Source organism: Cryptomeria japonica, chromosome 4 (assembly GCF_030272615.1).
Source record: "Cryptomeria japonica chromosome 4, Sugi_1.0, whole genome shotgun sequence".
NCBI lineage: Eukaryota > Viridiplantae > Streptophyta > Pinopsida > Cupressales > Cupressaceae > Cryptomeria > Cryptomeria japonica.
Genome location: NC_081408.1, coordinates 574,095,793 through 574,120,235, shown reverse-complemented (window position 1 = coordinate 574,120,235; position 24,443 = coordinate 574,095,793). Strand labels below are relative to the sequence as shown.

The following is a 24,443-nucleotide window of genomic DNA, read 5'->3' as shown; positions in this document are numbered from 1 at the left end:
CCATATGATACAATTCATTTAGTACACCACTCTATGTGATTCTCCATGCAAAAGTGAATACAAAGTTTCAGAACCATTTGCAAATGACCCCCAATTCCTTTTTATAGAAACTAGGGAGAAACAACAGCTTCAAGTCGATTTACAACATGTCAAGACTCAAAATCAAAATCACAAACTCAGCACAAATTTACATGGCCATCACAGGCCAGATTAGCAATTTAACAATTGCTACATGTCTGACGTCTCTTGTTCAAAAAATAGAGTTCAAAATTAAATATTAATTCAAGCTAGGACAAATTAAATATATATAATAATAGTGCCCAAAACCTAGTAATCAAAAATAGAGAAATGCAGAAATGTTAAAACCTGGGAGAATTTGAGAATACAAATTTATAGGCTAAAGGTTTGCACTGTGCATCATAGATTCATAGGCTGGATTAGCAATAGCGAGTGTTGGTTTTTTCCTGTTCAAAAAATACAATTATTTTAAGCAATGCCAAATTCCAAACAAAAAAAACATAAAACCTTGAAATTAAGAGTAAAAGCAGAAAATTATACAATACATACTATGAGTCTTAAGATTTTTGTGCCAATTTTTGTAGGGTGATCCACTCTTTGTCTGATGGAAGGTCAATATTCTTTAAACTATGGAAAGTAAATTGCAACTTCATCAACAATTCATATTTAGAAGAGTGACTTGACATCACTGTTTCACGCAATACCGCATTCAAAGTTGTAAATGGTTCTATGAATGCTAGAAAATTTTGGGGACTTGTGTTCTTAGGAAGCAAGTCTAAATCAGACTTCATTTTTATCTCCATGTTTTTTTTGTAAGCTTCTTTTCCAATGAATTTATTTGATGGGTCAACGGTCTTAGGCAAACGAAGTTTAATAAAAGTAGTCTTTTCTTGCAGCTTCAATATCTTTTTGTCACATTTATCCATAACTTTTGATGTTTCCCTTAGTTTCTAGCACTTTTGAAGGATAGATGATGTCTTAATTGTGGCATCAATGTGGCTCTTAATTCCCTTGGATGACAAATAGCTGTCACTGGTACTGTAGACTACTAGCAAAATCTGTTTTGCCATATCCTCTTTTGAATAAACATGTATGCTCTTCTCAATGTGCCCTTTGATTTTCATATAAATTAATCTCAAACTTTCATTCAATTCAAACGATTCACACAACTTGTCACTCCTCTATATTATTTTCCCCCAAATGTTTTCTTATATATACTTCATTGTATTTTTCATATTATCTTTCAATCTATCCTCCAAAGTTTTAATTTTATCATTTGCATTGTGTAGGTCTTCTTTCATTTGTGGACATTTTTTTCTTTCTTCCTCTACTTCCTCTTCCAAATGTTTTTCTTTTTCCTTCTCATGATCCAATAGGTCCTGTATTTTTCTTATTTCGACAGCAACAGACTCATATCTTTTGTATAATTTTTAAAAACTGGCTCTTTCCTCTTCAATTTTTTACTGATTTTAGCCAGTGTTTCTCTCAGGTCCTTCAATTCTACATCCATATTTTCCTGCTCTGCAATTTCTACTACAGAGCTCGAATTTTTTATCCTTTTCTATAAATCATTGCTTTCCTCTTTGATTTTTCGTTTACTAGGTCTTCCTATAACAATCTATTTGTTTCTCCAGTTTATTATTTTCTCTCTCTGTAAAGACGTAAATCGAGCTAACTTCAATAATGAGCCTAAATACTCTTTATTATTAAATAAACTCATAGATCAGTTGATAAGTCTATTTCATTCCATTTTTCCATTAATAGCTTCAATTGATCATTCCATATAGATTGTAATAAACACAAAATTTCTATAATAGATAACGATTCTTCATTCAATAAATTGATATAAGTAGTTTTTCAATCATACAATACTTACGCATTTCAAGTTGTCGTAAGTTCAATAACAAAATAATACAAAGTAAAGGGTGAGATGCGTCCATTGATCTGCAACCCAAGCTATCGCCAATGCAATCTTTAGCATGAAGACGAGAACAGGATTCAGGTGCCTTTTCCACCCAACCTTGAAGCTTAAGCTTCCCCGGAATTCTTGGTCAATCAAGAATACCTGACCCTGCACGAATTGCTTAGAAAAAGAAATTCAAAAGGCAAGATGGAATCTAGTCCATGCCTAGATGATACAAGCATTTTCATTTTTCTAACTCTTTTAAGAAACAAGCATTCATTATCAATCTAGGATATGGTAGACAGGATAAAATAAAAGAATTCCATTATTTCAATGGTTAATTCAATTTGATTACTTGGCCGAGTATAATGCCATGCACAACAAAAATAGATAGTTGGAAAAGCAACTATTCTCTCTATAATCCACATTCAGCACCCGTCCTGGAAGGTAACTTTCCACAAACACAAGCCTATCTAGCTTTGTTCACATACATTCATATAGAAGACAATCTTTCGCCTTTTAATTCTAGCTTCCTATTTCTTGTAAGATAAAAATAGTATGCTAAGAAGACAATCTTTTGTTTGAATAGAAATTGATAGAGTAAATGTTTTATTACAATCAATCCTATCTGACAAGAAATAATATTTTATGGATAATCAAATATACATTTAAAAGAAAACATTCTTTTCCTTCTATCTTTCAAGCAATTTTAAAGACAAGATTAAAATATTAAGAAGGTGTAACACATGTATGTATCTTACATATAAATTGAATAAAATGAGTACACATTCTTTTATTCAATTATCAAAACATAGCATAATCATTAACATGCATTCCATTTCTTATGGTTTAGAATTTTAAGCTTATCTCATCTAAACTCTCTCTATCTTTCCAAGTGTCATGGTTTATTTACCACTTTTCTCAAAACATCATATTTAGTTTAATACTAATATGTGACTTTTCATGATTTAAAACTTAACACACTGACTTCACTAATTTACCATATCGACAATCTAATATGATACAAGTTCATAAACGCCTATCTATAAGGCTTTTCAAATGAGACACTCGATAACCAACTTTATTTTTCTTGTAAAATTTGAAAGTCTAAGTCTTTCCTTGTGATATCAAAATAACTTCATTATTTATAAGTTTTTATCCTATTATTTCATCTTCTTCGTGGTTCAATCTCAAAGTTTCTCTCTCTATCCTCTTACTTAATTTCTAGAGGATTGGGTAATCTCATTTATGAGAGTTTTACTAAGTTTATCAACAAACTTTAAGAAATTATTTCACTATTGTATCTTTATTTACATGAACGTAATTTTTAAACAATTAACAATAATTCCTTTTTCGACTCTAACTCTTCCATTAGTATATTGCATAGGTCTAAAACTAGATCATCCTTTAGAGAATATGTAAAGAAACCTATAATGCAATTCCTACCACTCTTTAACATCTTCCATGCATGTTCTTAGTTATTTTATCATATGTACCTCATAATACATTTCTCTATAAGACTATTCAAAAGCGAGTTCACACAATTTTGTTCTAATCATGGCTTGACTCAATCAAACTTCATTCTAATAAACAGTATATAACTTCATGACTCACTCACTATCCTTGCATAATGATCAAAGAATTAAGGTAGATCCTACATCCTTATGCTCTTGTTACTAGCTTGAGGTGATGGATTTGCTTCCCTCTTCACATTTGCCTTCTCTCTTTCAAGATGGTACACAACCTCTTTGTCGCTCTCCATCTGTCGATTTTTCTATTAACTCTATCTTTCCTTTCTATCTTTTATTTCTAAACTTTACTCTGAAATTTGGCTCTAAATCTAAGATGATCATGATTGATCTTTTATGATTCGATTGTAAACAAATCTAAATCTCACTACTTTTCTCTTCTTCATTCCATTCTCTAATCCTTGGTTGCATCTCTTCCCTTTTTCCTCTTCCATCTCCCTTCCCCTCTCTTCCAACTCAATGGTCTATATATAGTGTTGTTGTCTACCTTCCTTTCCTACTTTCGGGCTATCTCTCCTAGTGGTGGATTGATTCTAAGTGACACCACTCACGATCTAATTGCAACATAACAATCCTGAATGGTTTTGAACACTTATGTGTTCTCCATGCAATGTTATCCATTATCCATTTCATGACACCACACCACTAAGTTGTTAAATTCATAATTATTGATTATTCGTGTGGCTTTTAACTCCAAGACTAAGTCCACTTTACTAAAAATGACTTCCCTAAAATATTAAAAGTTTAAATAACTATGTTATACATGTCAATCACGATGTAGGCATTGGTGGGTTTACGTGGGCTGGTAAACCACATTTCTATTAATTCATGTCATATGTTTTGGCAGCTGCAACGTATGTAAAATATGGTCAGTGTTTTAATTTAGTAGTAAAGGGAGGAGGTGTGTCGACTCCCTCTAAACTACGCCTGCCTTAATTTATGTAACTACACATAAAACTGGCCAACTACCATAATAGATCTGCAGCGTAAGTTTTTGATTCTTAATGGCTGCTACATGGGTTTATACTTTAATAGCTTGGTCAGTGTTTTGCAACATGGTGCAGTTGTACATATAAAAGGGAGGAGGGGTGGTAGGTGGTAATATCGACTCCTTTATTTAAATAAGGGGGGTGGTCGATATTACTATCGACCACCTTCTTTAAGTTTTAATAACCCGCCACCTTTAATCATTGGTTATTATTTGTTATTATATTTTTATTTTATTTTTTTATTTTTAATTTTAATTTATATTTATACAAATATAAATAAACCTTTAATTTATATCTATACAAATACAAATATAAATAATGACTTTTCATTAAAACAATATTTATAATTTTAAAAATATGTTTTTATATATCATAATTACATATGTTTATACTTGTATATGGTCGAATCATTATTAGAATTCATATACATATAATACGTATATATATTTATTTTAATTTCAATTGATTTCGTAGATATAAACAAAATATCATGAAGTAATCATTTTTCATGATAATTGGATATTTATAACTATATATATATATTATACTATTATCCAATTTACAATAGTAAACTCATAAGTATGTTTTTTCATACATTTATACCTCTCTGAACAAAAAGAACATATAACCTAGATTCAATATTCATTTTTGAATCATTTACACATTTTATCTCTTTTAACTATGAAGCATAATATTTCACAATCACTCATACAACTTAGATTTAATTCAAACACCACTCACATCATGTAATCAATGCACATGTATAATTATTTAAATCAATTTACTACTCATTCCAAATTCATCATTTAAATTTGAACAAACACTCAAATAAGGTCATTTAAATCATCCATCTTTCAAGATGCAAATATAAATCCTAATGTGGTGTGTGAGAGATTCCATCTATCCTAATGAAATACAAGAGCTAAGACAACTCTACCTAAACCATGTTCTCATCTTCATCATTGTTCACCTGTTCCTGCATTCACTTTGCACTCAATCGCTCATTAGCAATGATGATCCCAATTTACAATAAAAATTATTACTGATCATTCAATTGTATATAAATCATATCAGTACATTCGATATCCTATCTTATTTCATTAACAGTTCTATTTTCATTTCATTTCAATTTCATTTGAAAAATAAACATTATTTTCCTAATTAAATAATTATTGAAAAAATAGGGTTCGTGACACTCTCCACCTTTAGCAGTGAAGTGTAGACCACTTCATTAGTCCTGTTTGACACACTAATTTTGTCCACATTATGTACTTTGGAAAAATCCATTTGGAGGGTGCTAACTTGAAATTCAGAGGGATTTATCTGACTGTGTGGTGGATTTTTATCTTTAGTTGGGGGCATAACAACCATGAACTCCATCATATCTTTGTGTGGATCATATGTTGGAAATGCCCTGTTCCTTGCAGGTTGTTCGTCTAAAACTTTAATTAGGGCAACCCTATGAAATGCACTCTTTTTTTCTTTATTTGCATTTGTTGTGTGTTCAAATTTTTCATAGTAATCACAAAATTAAAAATCTTGGCTTGCTGAAGCAATTGAATGTTTGAAAGGTGAAATAGGAATAGATGAGGCTCTAGTTCCACCTATGGTTGTGGTTTTAACTAATGCATTACAAGGATTACAAACAACCATTCTTGATCATGTCTCACTATCACTTTCATGTGTAGTTTTTATAGTCTTTTGAGGGGTCTGATCTGAAGCTGCAAATGATAGATTTTTAGTGTCAGTGGCACTTGACATAGGATTCTGAATAGTATGAGTATCTACCACTAGTGGCCTCTTGCGAGAGATATTTTGTTGTTACCCTTGTCCAACACCAAGACAACTAGTATCAGTAATAGTACCCATGCCAACCCCACCAATCATAGTGGCACTTGACTGAACACTAATAGGAGTATTATCCCCAGATTCCCCACCAATGGCAGTGGTACTTCATTCACCACCAATAGGAATACCATGATGTGGTGGTGGTTGTGGATTTGAACCTGAAACAAATGCAGGTGGACCCTCAGGGTAATGAGTAGTACCTTTCCATGATGAATTTGAAGAATCAAGTCCAATGACTGGTTTAACAGGAGATTTTGATTTTGAATTTGATGGAAGTTGTACCTCAAGTAGATACCAAATGCCTTCTCCTCTAGGACCTAGACCACCACCTTCAAAACCCACTTTTTCCACAATGTTTGCCCCTTTGCTATATTTTTCTTTCATGGACTCATTGACTCCACCTAATATTTTAGGGACTGTAGTAGTTGTTGGAGTGGGCTCGACCTCCTACTCATTTTCATCTTCACTCCTGTCATATGATATTGTGGGATACTCCGTATTCTATAATTTGCTAAATTTTTCATCCTCGTCGATGGACTCAAATTCTGCATTGGTTTTTGGTTCACCAACAATCTTCCTCATAGTCCAAAAAACTTTTTTTTCGGTTTGATTTCAATAACTGTCTTTACATTCTTGCAGAATTGTTTGGGAATAGATTTGTTAGATGAATTAGCAGATTTTTGGTAGAAATTGTAGGACCTCCTATTTTGGATGCCTTGACCCTCCTCTAATGTCCTCTGTGTGTGTAATGCCATAATTTGTGATGGTATTTCTTCTGTTGAAATGTTATTGTCAGTGATAATTTTCTCCATCTCTTTTTTCACCTCATCCAAGGAGTCCATGTTTCTAAGCTTTCCTAGCAATGGTTTACTTTCATGTTGACATAATGCTAAAGAGTTCCCATTTTTCTTAAGCCTTGCTTGAACTACAACGATTGGATCATACTGCCAGAGAGAGACCCTCATCACCAAAGCTAAAAAATGTCAAAAAGTCATATGCCACATTGAATTTTTTTGTCTCAAATGTGAACCCTCCACATGAGAAAGGCAAGGAAGGAAATATGCTCTTCTTTTGTTGACCATGGAAGTTCCTATCTATTCTCTCCAACTACCATACATGTTCCAATGCAAATACCCTCTCTATCACATGTATTGGAAGTCTGTAGGGTTTTACTATTGATCCATAAAACCTTAACACAATGTATTCTTCCATGAAGAACCAATCAGCCAATTGTATTTGACTTCCAAGTTGAATGCAATCTCTACAAGACACAAGCAATCTAGGCATTGGAGTGCTTTTAATTTTATTAGACATCCGTACCAAAAAGAAGTCGACAAAATGGTTGTAGTTCTTTCTGTTATCATGCATCCTTATCTTTGGTGTTCATTCATATATTGGACACCCTGTTCTATTCCGAGCCTTCTCATCAATCTTATAGTTCAGAATGTGAAGATTGTTGGTCTTAAATATTGCATGATACTTGGATAGAAGGAGGTACCATAAGTAGGATGAGAACCTAAATATCTTACAGGAACCTTTTTTGATCATTAGTAATTGTTTTTGCATGGATTGAACAACATGCTCAACAAAATTATATCTTACTGGCTGAGTTACACAATGGATGTTAAAAATCATTTCAAGAAGGCTAGCACCCACTTCCCTATCATTTTCCAATTCCAAGCAAAATGCCAACAAGGAAATAGTATCCCGAACCCATAGAACAAAATGTTAGAATGATAAGGAGGCTTATGATTCGGATCCAACAGAGTACCACACATTATTAGAGATCTGATAAATGAATCTCTACAGTTCTTGCATTGAGAATCTCATAATTCTTTGCCATCTTTCCTAGATCAATGTGGATGTTTGAGTTTTGTTCTTCAAACCTTAGGTTCAACAAACAAGCAAATTTGATCCCACGTTTATGGATAGAATTTCCGCTTTTGTATTTTTATTGACAATTGCTTTTTTAGCTTCATCATAATTTTTGGGGCAAACCATGACAAAATTAGGGCAAGGGAATACTTCAGGTAACACAATGCTTCCCAATCTAGCATCCCACGATGCGATTTTATTTGTTATTTGTTTTAACATTGTGTTGAAAATAGTAAATTTTTTCTTGCTTGGATTTGCCACCTTATTAGAAAATGCATATCTAATATCTATGATACGCTTTTCACCATGGGTAGCAGGGTCATAAATATCATGGTATTCATCAGTGAAACCTAGTTTTTTAACTAGTTTGGTTAGGTACATTTTTTTTCTCTTGGCTTCCTATTGAACTACTGCTTCCCATTTTCCCCTTCGCTATTATTGTTAATAATTCAAAATAATGCTAGATACAAGTCTAAAAATGCTAACCCTCAAATTGAACCATGAGATTAAAAAAAGTAAAAAATGTGGGATGTAGGTGTTCTAGATTTTACCTGAAATTTCTATTTTGCTAGATTGGCGTAGACAAACTCTATTGCAACTTGCATTCCTCAATCTAGTAGCTAGTTATCCCTCAATTTACTGGTTTGTCCATGAAATGAAATACGATTATGATTTATGAGTCACTTATTTTGAAAACACTAAAAATTACAAAAGTAATACCTAAAGGGCAAAATATCTAGAATCTTGTTGTAATTTTATTAATTATTATTAATATATATTCACTACTAAAGGACAAAACATTCATTGCTTCAGTCTAAATTCTGAAGATAGTGAGCACGTCACCAGACTTGAGTGACGAGTCACTTTTGCAGACTGCTTTTGAAGTCTTTTTAATCCTTTTCAACTTCTGCTCGAAATAGAGCTTAATTATAGATAATTAAATGTAAAACATTCAATTCGAGGTCAAGTTCTCAAAAATGTGTTTACTTCCCACATTCAGGCCAAAATCCACCCTAAGACATTGATCTATGTTCATCCAATGGATGATGGTATCTGTTGTCAGTTGTCATGGATCCCATGACTTTTGCCATTTTTCGGGTACGTCACCACACTCGAGTGACTTTTTTAGACAGTTTTTTAGGTCTTTTTAATCCTTCAACTTTCGCCCAAAATAGAGCTTTATAGACTTAATTATATTTAATTAAATGTAAAATGTTCAATTCTAGACGAAGTTCTCACAAATGTGTTTACTTCCCACATTCGGGCCCAAATCCACCCTAAGTCGTTGATCTGTGCTCATCCAATGAACGATGGTATATGTTGTCAATTGTTGTAGGTCCCATGAATTTTGCCATTTTTCAGGCACGTCACCACACTCGAGTCACTTTTTTGGACTATTTTTTAAGTCTTTTTAATCCTTCAACTTCCACCCAAAATAGAGCTTTATAGACTTAATTATATTTAATTAAATGTAAAACATTCAATTTTGGTCAAAGCTCTCACAAATGTGTTTACTTCCCACATTCGGGCCAAAGTCCACCCTAAGTCATTGATCTATGCTCATCTAATGGATGATGGTATCTATTGTCAGTTTTCGTCGGTCCCATGACTTTTGCCATTTTTCGGGCATGTAACCACACTCAAGTCACTTTTTCAGACTATTTTTTAAGTATTTTTAATCCTTTTCAACTTCTGTGAGAAATAGAGCTTTATAGACTTAATTATAGTTAATTAAATGTAAAACATTCAATTCTAGGCGAAGTTCTCACAAATGTGTTTACTTCCCACATTCGGGCCAAAATCCACCCTAAGTCATTGATCTGTGCTCATCCAACGGATGATGGTATCTGTTGTCAGTTGTCATGGGTCCCATGACTTTTGCCATTTTTTAGACACGTCACCAGACTCGAGTCACTTTTCCAGACTATTTTTGAAGTCTTTTTAATCCTTTAAAACTTCTGCCTGAAATAGAGCTTTATAGACTTAATTATTGTTAGTTAAATGTAAAACGTTCAATTCGGGGTGAAGCTCTCACAAATGTGTTTACTTCCCACATTCAGGCTGAAATCCACCTCAAGACGTTGATCTAATTGATCTAATCCTGTTCTCTAATTGAGTATGAGAATCTTGAATTTTCTTCTAATGACTTTGGCCTTGAGTCTAATAATGTGGTTAATCTTATTGATAAACCTGCACCTCCTAAGGACCTATGAAATATGCATTACCTTTAATCCTAGTGAGACTATTGAAACACCTGATGGCCCACTATATATCACTGCAAAGATCAAAGGCATACTCTCACAAGGGGTTCTCATTGATCCAACATGTATGGTGAATGTAATAACTTAAGAATATCTTTATACTTTACAATTGCATGAAGTAACATATGATAAATTTGATTTAGTGGTTAAGATTATTGATGGTTTCTCTTGTCTTACTATAGGTTCTATTACTCTTCCCGTTAAGGTTGGTACTAAGTGCTTAGCTATCATTTTGCTATCATTCCTACATCAAATCAATTTTGTGTGAAGTTGGGATATCCTTGGTTCCCTTCCATGAAAGTGATCCCATCTACAGTTCATAAATGTCTCAAATTTCTTCATAATGAAAAAATCGTAACTATAAACCATAGCATGTACTAACCCACGCATGAACTAGTTCAAAACTTCAACCACAAGTAAGTTGGACTTTTAATTCACTTGTTTTTTGCAAGAAACAATTTTTTTTTTCATATTTATAAAATTGTAATCAACCATAATCAATGTACAAATAATCAATGGAACGAACTAGATTTTTTTTTTTATATATTAAATATAGAGGAGGAAGAATTACATAAAAAAGATCACAATATTAAATTTATTTCTATTGTTTAACAAAATATTGAAATAATGTAGCTCATAGACAAAAAATATTTGCAAAGTTATCATTAATAAAATGAAATAGAAAGCATTTTTATATCAATAAGAGGCAAACTGAAATGAACTGGAATTTGCAAAATTATCATTAATATTTATGTTTCAGAAATTTATAATTTTTACATGTCTGAGACTTGAGTCCCTCAAAAACTTTAAAGCCAAAATGAGTGAGCCATTGAGCTTGTGAGGTTACGAGGACATAGACAAAAAAACAAAAATACTAGGGGTTCGGTGCTAGAGCACAGGTAGTGGACATATTCATGGTTTACGCTAAGAATCTCGCCCTCCCTCCATATAGAATTCTTTAGACATTATAAGCTGAGAAAATTCTAAAAGCCAATTGTAGTTTGGAAAGTCGTCTAGGAGTAACCATTTCCGGAGAAAGTCCCTATCAATATGCACCCATTTCCTATGACGTATCAACTGCTTTGCATTCAGGTTCAAAAGAAATGGTTACCTGGCTACTGGCACTGTTTGGTTAGGGAGGAGAAGCTTGGTTAATTCACTCGCCCAAGGGATGCCCACCCCTACTTCTGCAAGGACGACAATAGTAACGTCATCTCCAAGGAATTCTTCTTTAAACACCTTCCTTAATAACATCAACATATCCACCTTGTCTCCTCCGAGGTGCAGAAGAGGCACCAAGAACCAGGACGTAATGTGCATGTTAACACAATATCTATTTTTGTTACACAGTCTCTGCCTAGGACCATCCTCACAGCCTCATTAGTGAACATCCCAACCTCCTTGTAGACTGATTGGAGGGTTGGGTCACTAACAGAGCCCAAAAAGGCTCTCTGGCCCTCCGCAGAAATGCTTCTCAAGTGAATAGGAGTGTTCATCTTGAGAAATCAGATTACCAAATTAAACAGCCTAAGCCTATAGACGTAAACTAGAGGCAAAATTTAAATACTGCGAGCTCCGACAATTTATCTACCAAAGGCTAATTGAAGATGAAAGAAGAAGAGATCGTATACAAATAGCTGAAGCTCTTGATTGTAATAATACCTTCTCTAACTGTATTAATTTCTTTAAATTTTTTTAAATCTTTCGTATATCTCTACAAATATTTCCAATAAATGCAAAAGTGCCAAATTGGAAACAACTATAAACCAGTACCAAATTAGAAACAGCTATAATTTATAAACCAGTACCAAGTACCACATTGGAAGTCGTGGGGACAAAGTGGATTGTAGTTAGTGACTAGACATATATTAAGTGACCGATATTATCGATCGAGACATTTGATACGTGTCTATTGAATCCAATTCCATTCCGGGCACTTTCTCCTGAACTACGTTCTCTTCAAAATTTTGGGCTAAAATAAAACTTCAACCATTGATCAACAATCATCGAACGGTTTAAAATCATTGATGGATTTTAGGTACATGTCACCCTTCACTTGACAAAGAGGTCGCACTTATCAATACGTCATGCAGAGTCTTGACTCAATGTGATGTATCATGTGCCTTGTCTATCAATGACAATGAATTCATTAAATTGCCAATAAAATATATATTTTTCCATAAATAACAAAATATTAGCCAAATAAATTAAATAATTTTCAGGCAGTGGATAAAAATCGCCAATATGCTTAAATAATTTTTCCTTCGAACTAAAATTTTTTGCCCATACAATTATATATTTGTTCCTTTAAACAAAAAATATTTACCTCCTATAATATATATATTTACCCATAGAAGAAGGTATTATTCGCCAGAATTTTATGTAAATTTCATACCCTACGAAAAAATTGCCAATACAAAATAAATTTTTTTCCTACTTTGAAAAAAAAAATTCACCATCAATATGAAAATTTCCCCCAAAAAATAATGTCTGATTCGCTAGGATTTTATACTTTTTCCTAAGGAGTAGTTTCTTAAAGTTATCCCTGTCCATAACTCCATTCAGCTGAGGTGTCTGGGGTGTAGACAACTGTCTTCTTATCCCATTCTTCTCACAATAGCTGTTAAATTCACTGGATGTGAATTCTCCACCCTAATCTAGCCTTAAGTATTTAATCTTCAATCATGTCTCTTTCTCGACTTTAGCTTTAAAGATTTTAAACTTTTAAAATGCTTCAGACTTCTCCCTTAGAAAAGTAACCAACATCATTCTTGAATAGTCATCAATGATTAGCATGAAATATCTATCATCCTGAAAAGTTTTGATTCTAGCAAGACCACACAAATTAGTATGAATAAGATCAAGAACATCATTAGATTTGTCTTGTATACTCTTAAAAGAAGTTCTTATTTTTTTTCCCATTTTCCATTCCTTACATACCAGATTATAAGGCTTCACAATCTTAGGTATATCTCTAACTACCCTAGTAGAACTGATCTTTACAATGCAATTAAAATTCACATGACAAAACCTCTTATGCCATAGCTAACTCTCATCAGTTTGTGCAATCAAACATTTCTTCTCACCAGAGTTCAAATGAAAGATATTATCTTTAGTCTATGTACCGGTTGCAATCTTCAATCCAGATCTATTGATAATCTTGCATTTTCCATCCTTGAACTATAACTGACATCGCTTATCCACCAACTTTCCTACACTCAAAAGATTATGCCTTAAACCTTCAATATAATAAACATTATCAGTGTTATGCTTACCATCCAATGATATTGTTCCTCTTCGCTTAATTATGCATTTTTTGTCATCTCCAAATCTAACCAGACCACCATCAAATTCTTGCAAAGATAAGAAATTCCTTTTATCTCCAATCATATGATGTAAACATCCACTATCAATTACCCATTCATCCTTGTTTCAATTTTAGCAGCAAGGGACTTCTCTTCAGGTACCAGATCATCTTCCTTGATAGCCAAAAATACCCATTCCTTTCTATTGTTAGATCCACTAGCTGAATCTTGTGTTGGTTCATCATCAAAATCAATCAGACCTTCCTCATCAACAAAGTAGCATGATTTTTCTTTGTTCCTCTTGTACTTATGCTTGTTATAATAATCATGGTTAGGCCTAAAAGGTCTTCTATCTCTTTCTTCAAATCTTATAATTCCTTCACATATAAAGCTTTCCAATCACTCTTTCCAGTAGATGATGTAGATACATGAAAAGAAGGTTCAAATTTTACATCTCTAGAAGGTCCAAATTCCTCAAGTTCAAAAGAAGATAACTTACCAACCAAGGTATCTCTATTAACAAAGGTGTTTTCTATAGTTCATAGCTCATTAATTGTAGTATCCTCCATCTTATAAGCTGGTGGAAAATCTCTTAGTACTTTAGAAACTATTTCATCTTTTCTCATAGATCCACCACAACATTGAATTCCCATAACAATCTCATCAACTCTCTCCATAAAAGTGGTAATCATTTCATCTTCTTCCATCTTCAAGTTCTCATATCTCACCAGGTAGCCATCAAGTTTAGCAATTTTAATAGTAGGTTCACCTTCATTCAAAGTCTCCAATTTGTCCCATATAGCCTTTGTAGCTGATTTGTCAGTTAGTCTCATTATTTGTTGATCAGAAAGTGCACACAAAAGGGCTTCTCCAGCTCTACAATCATTTTCAAGATCCTTATTTAGGCTTGCCAGAGTAGGATTAACAGATGTCAGATTATGACGTATATATCCTTTCTCATTGATCTCCCAAATTTCCTTGCCAGGATATCTTAGATGAGTCTCCATCTGAATCTTCCATACTCTATAATTTATTCCATCAAGCCTAGGAATTTCTCTCTAGAAAATAGCTGCATGTGTATTTGATGAACTTGAACTGTTAGATGCCATAGGATCTTCCTTAAGCTTTTAAGCTTCTACAGAGAGGACCAAGCTCTAAAACTAATTTTTAGACAACTCAAATAACTAGAGGACAAGTGAGAGGCATGGGTGAATCAGTTGTCAATAGATTACAAAATTTTAAGCATTCAAATCCTTATTTTCGAAACACATAAAACCAATACCAAAATGCATAAACTAAATACTAGAATAACCGATATAGCAATTAAATATAGAAATAAATCACAGAACAATTACCATCCATCCAGAACACATGACACCAATATTTGTACATGGAAAACCTGGTAAAGGGAAATACTACGGTGGAAAGCTAGCCCATAGTCAGATAATACTTTTGCAGTAAGTATGTGATTACAAAATGAGGGGCCTACACATACAGGAAGGCCAATGGCCTAGAACACATTGCTCATCACAAAAGGAGCCTCACTTACTACAAAATAAATCCAAAAAACAATATGGAAAGAAGAGTGAACTGCAAAGATAGCATCTCCTATGCCTAAGGACAGTTCCGGTTAAGTTTAGTACTAGAGGCCTTAAACCTCTCTTACCAACCTAATTCGATCAGCTATGATCAACCAAAACTACTGCATATGATTACAACATTATTCATATAGGTAATCACCTAACCAACCCATAACCATAATCCCATTACCATGATCTACAAAGAGATCTTACATCATTTTTATACCAACCTAGGACCTAAACAATTAGGTCAGCCACCTAAAAGATAATACAATAAATTCATAACATAAACCTATAATCCAACGATTAACCAAGTCGTCTTAGGCTAAAAACAATGTAACCCAATCATTAAATCCTTCTGGTAACACATTGGGAACATCCTCCAACACATTACATAAACTGGTCCATAACCTAGATAATGCCAGACCCAAAATAGGTCGCCATAAACCAAATCCAACACCACGATGAACTGGAGCATGAACATGATAACCATCAACATCCTGAGAAGCATCTAGAAGCCGCACCAACACCACTTATCATGTGCATAAAAAAAAAATTCAACAAAGCTTTGTCAGTAAAACCATTACTAGTAACCAAAAGGCTCACTAGAACAAATGATAGTATCTAAGTCATCAAATCCCAAACCAACTGATCGTGATATGCATCTGAATAGCATGGATGACAAATCCAAATCAATTTTACAAACCAAAGCATACCAGAGCATACAGGATCAATATCATAATCCAACCACTCTACTAGAACCAACTGAAAATTGGTAAACAACCAAAACAGTTGGTGTTGCCATGAATGACAAAACATCAATACAACACATGATCAATTCCTCCAAATTGCTAACAAATACAAGGATCTAATTGGCACTAAATGGGTCTTTATAAACAAGTTAATTAAAGAAGGCAAGTTTGTGAGAAAGAAAGAAAGATTGGTTTGCAAAGGCTATGGACAAGAAGAAAGAGAAGATTATGGTGAAACCATCGCACCTGTGATGGGATTGGAAGGAGTAAGGATGCTACTTTCTTATACTGCATTTAAAGGATTTAAAGTCTATCAGATGGATGTTAAACCATCTTTTCATAATGGCATCCTTGAATAAGAAGTATACATTGAACAACCAGATGGATTTGCTTTGTGTCAAGACAAAGATATGGTTTGCAAACTACATAAGGCTCTGTATGGATTGAAGCAAGCACCGAGAGCATGGTTTGAAAGGTTGCATGCACACCTGATCAAGATAGGATTCCAACATACTAGTGAAGATAGTAACATATATCTAATGACTGATGGAGATAAAGTATTGATAGCTAAAGTATTTGTGGATGACATATTTTTTTGTAGTAATCATGACTTATGCATGGATTTTGTTGAGGAGATAAAAAAGGAATTTGAGATGTCTCTTATTGATGAAATTAAATTTTTCATTGGGTTGCAAATCCAATAATTGGATGGTGGAATTTATCTATCAGAGTAAGTATGTCAAAGAGATGCTAAAAATATTTGGCATGGAAGATTGTAGATCGGTTGGTACTCTGATGGTGACAGGCTACAAGTTGTCTAAACAAGATGATTCACCATCTATTGATGAGAAATAATACAAGTCTATGATTGGTAAATTGCATTATGTCATTCATAGAAAAACTGATATTGCACATGTTGTTGGATTAGTTTGTAGATTTAAAAAGGATGCCAAGGAGACTCACTTGGTAGCAGTGAAAAGGATATTCTGATGCCTGAAAGGCACAGTAGATTATGGTTTATGGTATCCTTATAAAAGAAAATTTTCTTTGAATATGTTTAGTGATGCTGATTGGGCAGGCAATGTTGACAACCAGAAAAGAACTACCAGTGGAGCTTTTCTTCTTGGAGGCAGATTGGTTGCTTGGACAAGTAAGAAGAAAACTTGTGTTTCTCATTCAACTGCAGAAGCAGAGTATGTTGTAGCATCAATGAATTGCACACAGGCAATCTGGATGAGACATGTACTTGAATGATTCAGATTTGATATGTCTGAACTGGTAACTATTTATTGTGATAATACTAGTGCAATTAATATTTTGAAAAATCTTGTGCTACATGCAAGAACAAAGCACATAGAATTAAAATATTATTTTCTAAGGGAAAGGGTACAGGAAAACCAAGTTAGAATGGAGTATGTGACAAGAAAAGAGCAGCTTGCTGATATTTTCACTAAACCATTGTCAAAGACAAACTTTGAGTACCTTAGAGGTAAATTAGGGGTCAGACCCTACTCAAAAAGCACTAGGATGCAGGAGATGCATCAATCCAGTGGGCTTATTGACTAATTTTCACTTTGGATTGATGGGATGCATGCTACTCCGTAGGGGGAGAAACTTAGATGAGTTTTGCAGATATGTTGAAGATAGCAGCAGCATCAGATTTGATGATTAGTGATGCTTGTGCATCTTTAGCATTATTGTCAAAGCGGGAGAAGAAATATGATTAGTCATGAGAGAAGAAATATGATCAGGAGGAGATGGATGTGTAACAGAAAAGAGGAGAAGAAATGAAGATAAAGTGTAACCGGCAGATGAGGTGCAACAAAGAAGAGTAGAGCTGCAAAGAATGTCTAGAATAGAACAAAACAATATGAGTTGAGTATGTTGATGTTTAGTGTTTCCATCAATGCCAAAGGGGGTGATTGTTGGCATATTTGGTATAACTGATACAAATAGAGAACAATCACTGAACCGGTACAAGGCTATTTAAGATGAAATTGTGATGAAGAGATTGAGATTGCATAATGGATGACTCTAATCAGTTATTTGTGTTCTCATTGCTGGAAACTAATGTTTATTCATGTCTACTGATGATTTCTTATATTTTATTGTTTCATCTAAATCTTTTGGTCTACCAAAGAGAGCTTACCGGTAAAGAATGAAGAAATTGGGTTTTAGGACCTTAACCGGTATATGAGGAAATATTCTGATTGTATCTGGCAATTGGTGATGATTGAGGTTTTGTGGTTTTGAATGTGAGTTCCTATCATTGTAACATGTATCTGACCAGACTGCATCATGTTGTGACAACCAAAAGTTATGTTTATAATTTTTGTTGAGTTTTTGCAAGGGTTTAAGAAGTGTTTAAGGACCGGTAAAGAATTCTCTTGATCGGTAATGATTTTTGGTTTGGCGATGATCTACATCAAATTCACATGTTGATGATAACACGACACAAATCGTGTGATGTTTTTGAAAGATGTTTTGGCACATTTGGAGAACAAATTTCTTGGGAATGTGCAAAGTGCGTAGCGAAATAAGCTAAGGGTTTGACTTTGTACCAGATCGACTTGCGATGATGACTTATGATCATTCAATGGCTGATATTGATTTGTAATTGATTGTAATGATCCATATGATGATCTATAATGAGTTGTAAAGATCTATGATTATCTATGTAGTAAGTCTTAGGGTTTTGATGCCAACCTAGTTGTAAAGGTTATTTAGCTGGGTAAGGTTGATGTTTTGAAGTGTTGGTGATTTTGAGAAGTGTGTGAAGCTGAACCAAGGTGTGAGAGATCTGCTAGAGTGATGTAGACTTAGAACTTAATTAGATCTGATCAAGCAAGCAGTTGAGTTCTATACACAGATCATTCGTTGTTGTTCTCTAACAATTACATTAGCTAAAATCCCTTAACTGGGTAGGTCCTGAGAGGCCTCATATTGTAAAATCCCCTAACAGGATGACTCAATATCTGAGTTCTAAATCCTCTTGTGAGGTTAATCCTAACAGATCAAATCTCCTAATAGGGCTGAAGTAAATCCCTTAATCGGGTGACTTCTGACAGGGCATCATTGTAAGCTTCTAACTAGGCTTGGCTCCTAATAGGGCGCATTTTGAAAGAGTGCAAAATATTTGTGGGTACCAATTCCCACCGTGGTTTTTCCCTATTTGGGTTTCCACATGAAAATTGTGGTGTTCATATGGTGAATGTTTTTGATGTGATGGTATGCTTTACTTTCAGTTTATGCATGGTTAATGAACACTTAAAGTGTAGCATTGATATATCAGTTTACCAGATGTTTATCAGTAGATATCGGTAGTGATAAATGACTTTAGTGTTGATTTGTATTTGATTTGGTGAAATTTTTATGAGTCTAAGTTTCTGATTTCAAATTATTGTTAATACTGATTCGTCCCCCCTCTCAGTATTAACTGGATGCAGATAGCGATACTGGTAAATGACTCTAGTGTTGATCTATATTTGATTTGGTGAAATTTTTATGAGTTTAAGTTTTTGATTTCAAATTATTGTTAATACTGATTCATCCCCCCTCTCAGTATTAATCGGATCCTCTAAGATTAACAATATATCCTTTCTTTTATTTCCAATTTTTAACTTAACGAATTCATGAATGAATGTCTTTGCAGATGGTTTTGATGTAATATTAATTTTTTTTCATTAAATGTAATGGAATATAGAATATGAGATTAGAAGAAATTATGATTTAAATAATATTATATATCCTTTAAGTTATTAGAAGTTAAGTCTAATAAGAGGTCTAATTCAACTATTTTGAAAATGTAGTGGAAGCATCAGCCATCATTCAACAACAAATAAACTATACTTATGTTGGTGACCCATGCTTGCCCTTACAATATTCTTGGGATTGGTTAACTTGCAATGATGATGAATCACCTAGAATTGTGATCCTGTAAGTGATACTTAAAATTTATATTTAATTCATTTAACTTTAACTTGTTATGTTAATCTAACATTTATATTTGTGCATTCTTCAGGAATCTATCAAGAAAAGGCTTAACGGGTAGCATTCCTGCTAACATTAGCAGTCTTACAGCATTGGAGATTATGTAAGTTTTATTTTCGAACAAATTTTATAAAGATAATAGTTTTATTAATAAATATATTGATAATATACATATGATTTATATTTTTAAAAATATTTAGAAAACAACTTAACTGCTCAATCAATAGGTTGAGACTACTTTTTAAGCAACAGAAGAGGCCAGATATATCTATTTACTTTTGCCAGAAAACATGCGGGCCACTGTCATATATACTTCATTCTTGATGTTTAACTTTTAGGATCACCTTGTACTGTTTTATACGCCTCAATATTTCCAAGATCCACTGTTCCCCTCATTTTCTTCTTCCGGTGAAGATAAGTTTAAAGACTATGATGATATGGTTGGAAGTTATAAGTCATTAGAGTTATTTCCAAAACCGAAACACCTATTTGTTCAGTCTCCTAGTAAAAAAATTTGTTATATGTGTTTTCAGTGATCTGTCTAACAACAACTTAAACGGAACAATACCCGAATCGCTGGCTACTTTGACAAACTTGAAGAAACTGTGAGTATTCTCTTGACATTTACAAATTGTGCAATCTATATTCTTTTAGTTCTGCTACTATTTTATGTCAAGAGATTTGTTTGACTTGTTATGGAATTCACATAGAAGCTATTGTTTCTTGAATGGGAACGTCTTTTGTGAATGAAAACTTTCTTTCAGTGATTTGGAGAACAACGACCTCGGGGGAACAGTGCCCGCAGCTTTGAAAAGTAAAAAGAACCTAAATCTCAGGTGAAGTCTCAAAATTCATTACAAATGATGAATTTTGATTACAATATTGTGGGTCATTTTACTGTCTGAGGAAAATTTTATTCGGCTTGAAACCTAAAAGTTAGGAGTTCACAATTTACTGATTTCAGATTTATTTGTTTTGTAGTCTTTCGGGAAATGTACATCTTTGTTATGAAGGCCACAATTTTTGTAGAAGGAAATCCACAAGCAAAGGTTTGATTATCGGTTTAGCTGTTGGTTGTAGCGTCATAGCACTATTAATAGGCGCCTTCACTGCCGTCGTAATTAATCGTAGAAATTCCAGAAGAAGCAATGCTACAGGCTAGTATGCTTGTTTTACTTCCCCATTTTTTTCGACGCTACCCATCGGATGTAGTCAGTTTTAATAATAAAAAGATTGTCACGGTACAGAATCCGCGGTTTCCGATAACACGCAAGTTGTAATCGAACCAATTCGCAGAGAATACAGCTACGAAGAGGTCAAAGAAATGACTAATGAGTTTGAAAGGCAAATTGGGAAAGGAGGATATGGACCTGTATTCTACGGTCTGTTAAAGAACAAACAGGAAGTAGCCGTCAAAATATCCTCAGAAACATCTAACCAGGGGACGCATGAATTTACTACGGAGGTCTGTATGTTTCCTTGATGAATTGGGCCATAACAGGAATTCAAGCACGAATCTATAATTTGGTTTCTAATTTCTTCTTAAATGAAAATTTGTTCGCAGGCTGTCTTTCTCTCAAGAGTACATCACAAAAATCTTGTGTCTTTACTGGGATATTGTTGTGAAGGACCACACCGAATATTGATTTACGAGTTTATGCCTAGGGGAAGCTTGCATAGACTTCTCCATGGCAATCTTCTGCTCCTTTCTTTTTCTAAAGTAACAGTTAAAATTTAGCTTTATCACGGTCAAATTTCTCATGGTTGACCTAAATAACCTTAGTAACCAATTCTTAATTAAAATCAGTCTTGGACAAAAGCGAAAGGCTATTATTCATTGAAGAAGAGCAATGTTTTTATTAAAATAATGGTAGTAGACTGTCAATAGTTAAGCAAAAATCATTTACTACAACTAGAACAAAGGGGCAAGCAATTGATTTGACAGCTTTCCTTCCATTTTATTTTCCCTCTTAATTTGAACTTGCATATGGTAAGTATAGTTACATTAAGAAAAAGACAAGTTGCCTAGTCAACTGATGATATCTCTAGCATTTTGAAAGATAATCAATAGTTATGGAGGCCGCGTAGAGTTTTTATTTTCTAAGCCCACTGATTGTTAGTAGGAAAGCGTTTTTTTTTCTCTCTTTGGGCTAAAATATGGCTCCATGCTTGCAGGAACGTCTTCATCAAAGCAGTGCCTTGACTGGGGAAGAAGGCTTGACATAGCCTTAAATGCAGCTCAAGGTATATGCATTCCTTTATACATCACAAGACAGTTTGTAATCTAATTTTATTTAAGGAATAACTGATGGTGTGATAATCAGGATTGGAGTACTTACATTCTGGATGCAAACCTCCCATAATTCATAGAGATATCAAATCAGACAATATATTACTAAGTGAAAGAATGGAAGCGAAAATAGCAGATTTTGGGCTGTCAAAGGATGGGCCAGCTAGTGAAGCAACTCATGTCTCAACAAATGTGAAGGGCACATTTGGCTACCTTGATCCACAGTAAATTAAGTTCTGATAATTTTCATAGTTGTTAATACATGTAAAATAAATTATACCACAAATGCTGAAAGTTTTTTTCTGTGCTTTTCTTTGGATAGATATGCCAACACTGGGAATTTAACAGAAAAAAGTGACGTATATAGCTTTGGCGTTTTAATTTTAGAGATCATCTCGGGAAGAAAGCCTATTTATATGAATAGTTCAGATGAAAGGATTAACATTCTAAGCTCGGTAAGCACAAGGATAACAATGTTCTAAACACTAAAAAATTATTCAATCAAGAAACAAGATATGGTGCAGTTTGATTTACTAATATTGATCTATGATGCTGCAGTCAAGGTTGATGATTTCCGCAGGAGATATTGACAGCTTGATAGATAAAGATGTAGGGGAAAACTTTCACCCGGGTGCAATGTCTAAGCTTGCAGGACTAATAATGTCGTGTACAGAGGAGCAACAAAATCATAGAACCAATATGAGCCACGTTGTGAGTGAACTGAAAGAAGCTCTTCAACTACAACATACAATAGGTAGGGGAGAGGATGAAGTTGTAGTCCACCCTAGCTACACTCCAGTTAATGTTGAATTCTCAGCGGCTACCATAGAGAGCTCCGTTCTCTCTCCCAGATAAGATAGTGTATGGGTCAGCAACGATCATTGTCCCACTTCATTCAAGTTTTAGGGGACGGTCTGTTAACCATTAAATAATTCTGCACACGCTTTTTTATCCATGTATGTTGTGACATCTAATATTTATGTGTGTTTGTGTGTTGTTGTAAAAGAAAATTGAATGTTTGTTAGTAATAGTCTTTGGCAATAAGAATTTCAATGGTTGGAATATTAGATAGTTAAAGTTCATAATCATAGTTTCTTATTATATTTATTTGTTGTGTTTATATAATTATATTCAAGTCATTTTTTCCTTTCTACACTCTCTGTCTTAAAATAAAAAGATTACACACACCTATCAAAATTGTTGGTTAAAATTGTAAAGATTTTATAATTTAATTATTTAATATTAATGCAAACAAATAAAATTAGATAATTAAATTTGTTATGTTTAATTTCTCAATAATAATCTTACATGGGAGGTCTCTGGTTCGAATCTCTTCAAGCCCATTTGTCCCACAACTATAAGGATGAGACCCCTCAAATGGTGATGAGACCCCTCAAACCGTCTCACTGGCTCATAGCTCCAGTCAAAAGGGAGCAATTCGGCTTCGGCCCATTACCAAGCAAAAAGTTTATTATTATAGTAGTTTTTTTATAATAAGTGTTTGCTATGTCTATATAATTATATTTAAGTTATTTTTATCTTTCTCTCATTGTCTTAAAACTAGCCTATATATATAGAAATATATATATAGAAAGTCAATAGATATCGAGGTTTTCATTTAATAATTTTTTTAGTTCAATTTTAAGTAAAAATTTGAAATGAAAGCCTCGATATCTCTCGGCTTTCTTTATATATATTTCTATATATATAGGCTAAAGAAATTAAATTATAAAATATTTATTAATTTATAAGTGCAACATTTTATATTATATTAATTATTTAAATAATTAATAATTTATAAATCAAATAATTTATTTTAAATGAATTATTTAAGTAATTTTTAAATTAGTAAAGCTTGTTATTTAGTTTTATGATTACGGTTTCATTTTGTTTATGTTTATATTTTAATAATATTTTTAATGGCATGGGTTACAATTTCATTTTGTTTTGTTTGAGTGCTTAATTTGGTTTAGTTTAGCATTAGGGTTAGGGTTAGGGTTAGGGTTAGGGTTAGGGTTATGATTCAATTTGATTTATGCTTTAGGTTTATTTGGTTTAGTGTTAGGGTTCAATTTGGCTTAGTGGAAGGGTTGGTGCTAGGGT

The 24,443-nt window shown here is 33.4% G+C and overlaps 1 protein-coding gene across 1 annotated transcript in view; it reads left to right on the top strand.

Annotated features, from left to right (window-relative positions):
* Positions 1-23,195, top strand: part of LOC131071036 (probable LRR receptor-like serine/threonine-protein kinase At1g51820) — a 35,923-nt gene extending 12,728 nt beyond the window's left edge. Inside the window, exons 2-11 of the mRNA XM_059219270.1 lie at positions 20,082-20,153; positions 20,584-20,655; positions 20,815-20,886; positions 21,032-21,207; positions 21,298-21,515; positions 21,615-21,741; positions 22,226-22,294; positions 22,375-22,564; positions 22,663-22,795; positions 22,899-23,195. Coding sequence (XP_059075253.1) covers positions 20,082-20,153; positions 20,584-20,655; positions 20,815-20,886; positions 21,032-21,207; positions 21,298-21,515; positions 21,615-21,741; positions 22,226-22,294; positions 22,375-22,564; positions 22,663-22,795; positions 22,899-23,195 — 1,426 coding nt within the window. The remainder of the gene's footprint in view (positions 1-20,081; positions 20,154-20,583; positions 20,656-20,814; positions 20,887-21,031; positions 21,208-21,297; positions 21,516-21,614; positions 21,742-22,225; positions 22,295-22,374; positions 22,565-22,662; positions 22,796-22,898) is intronic.
* Positions 23,196-24,443: the final 1,248 nt, after the last annotated feature.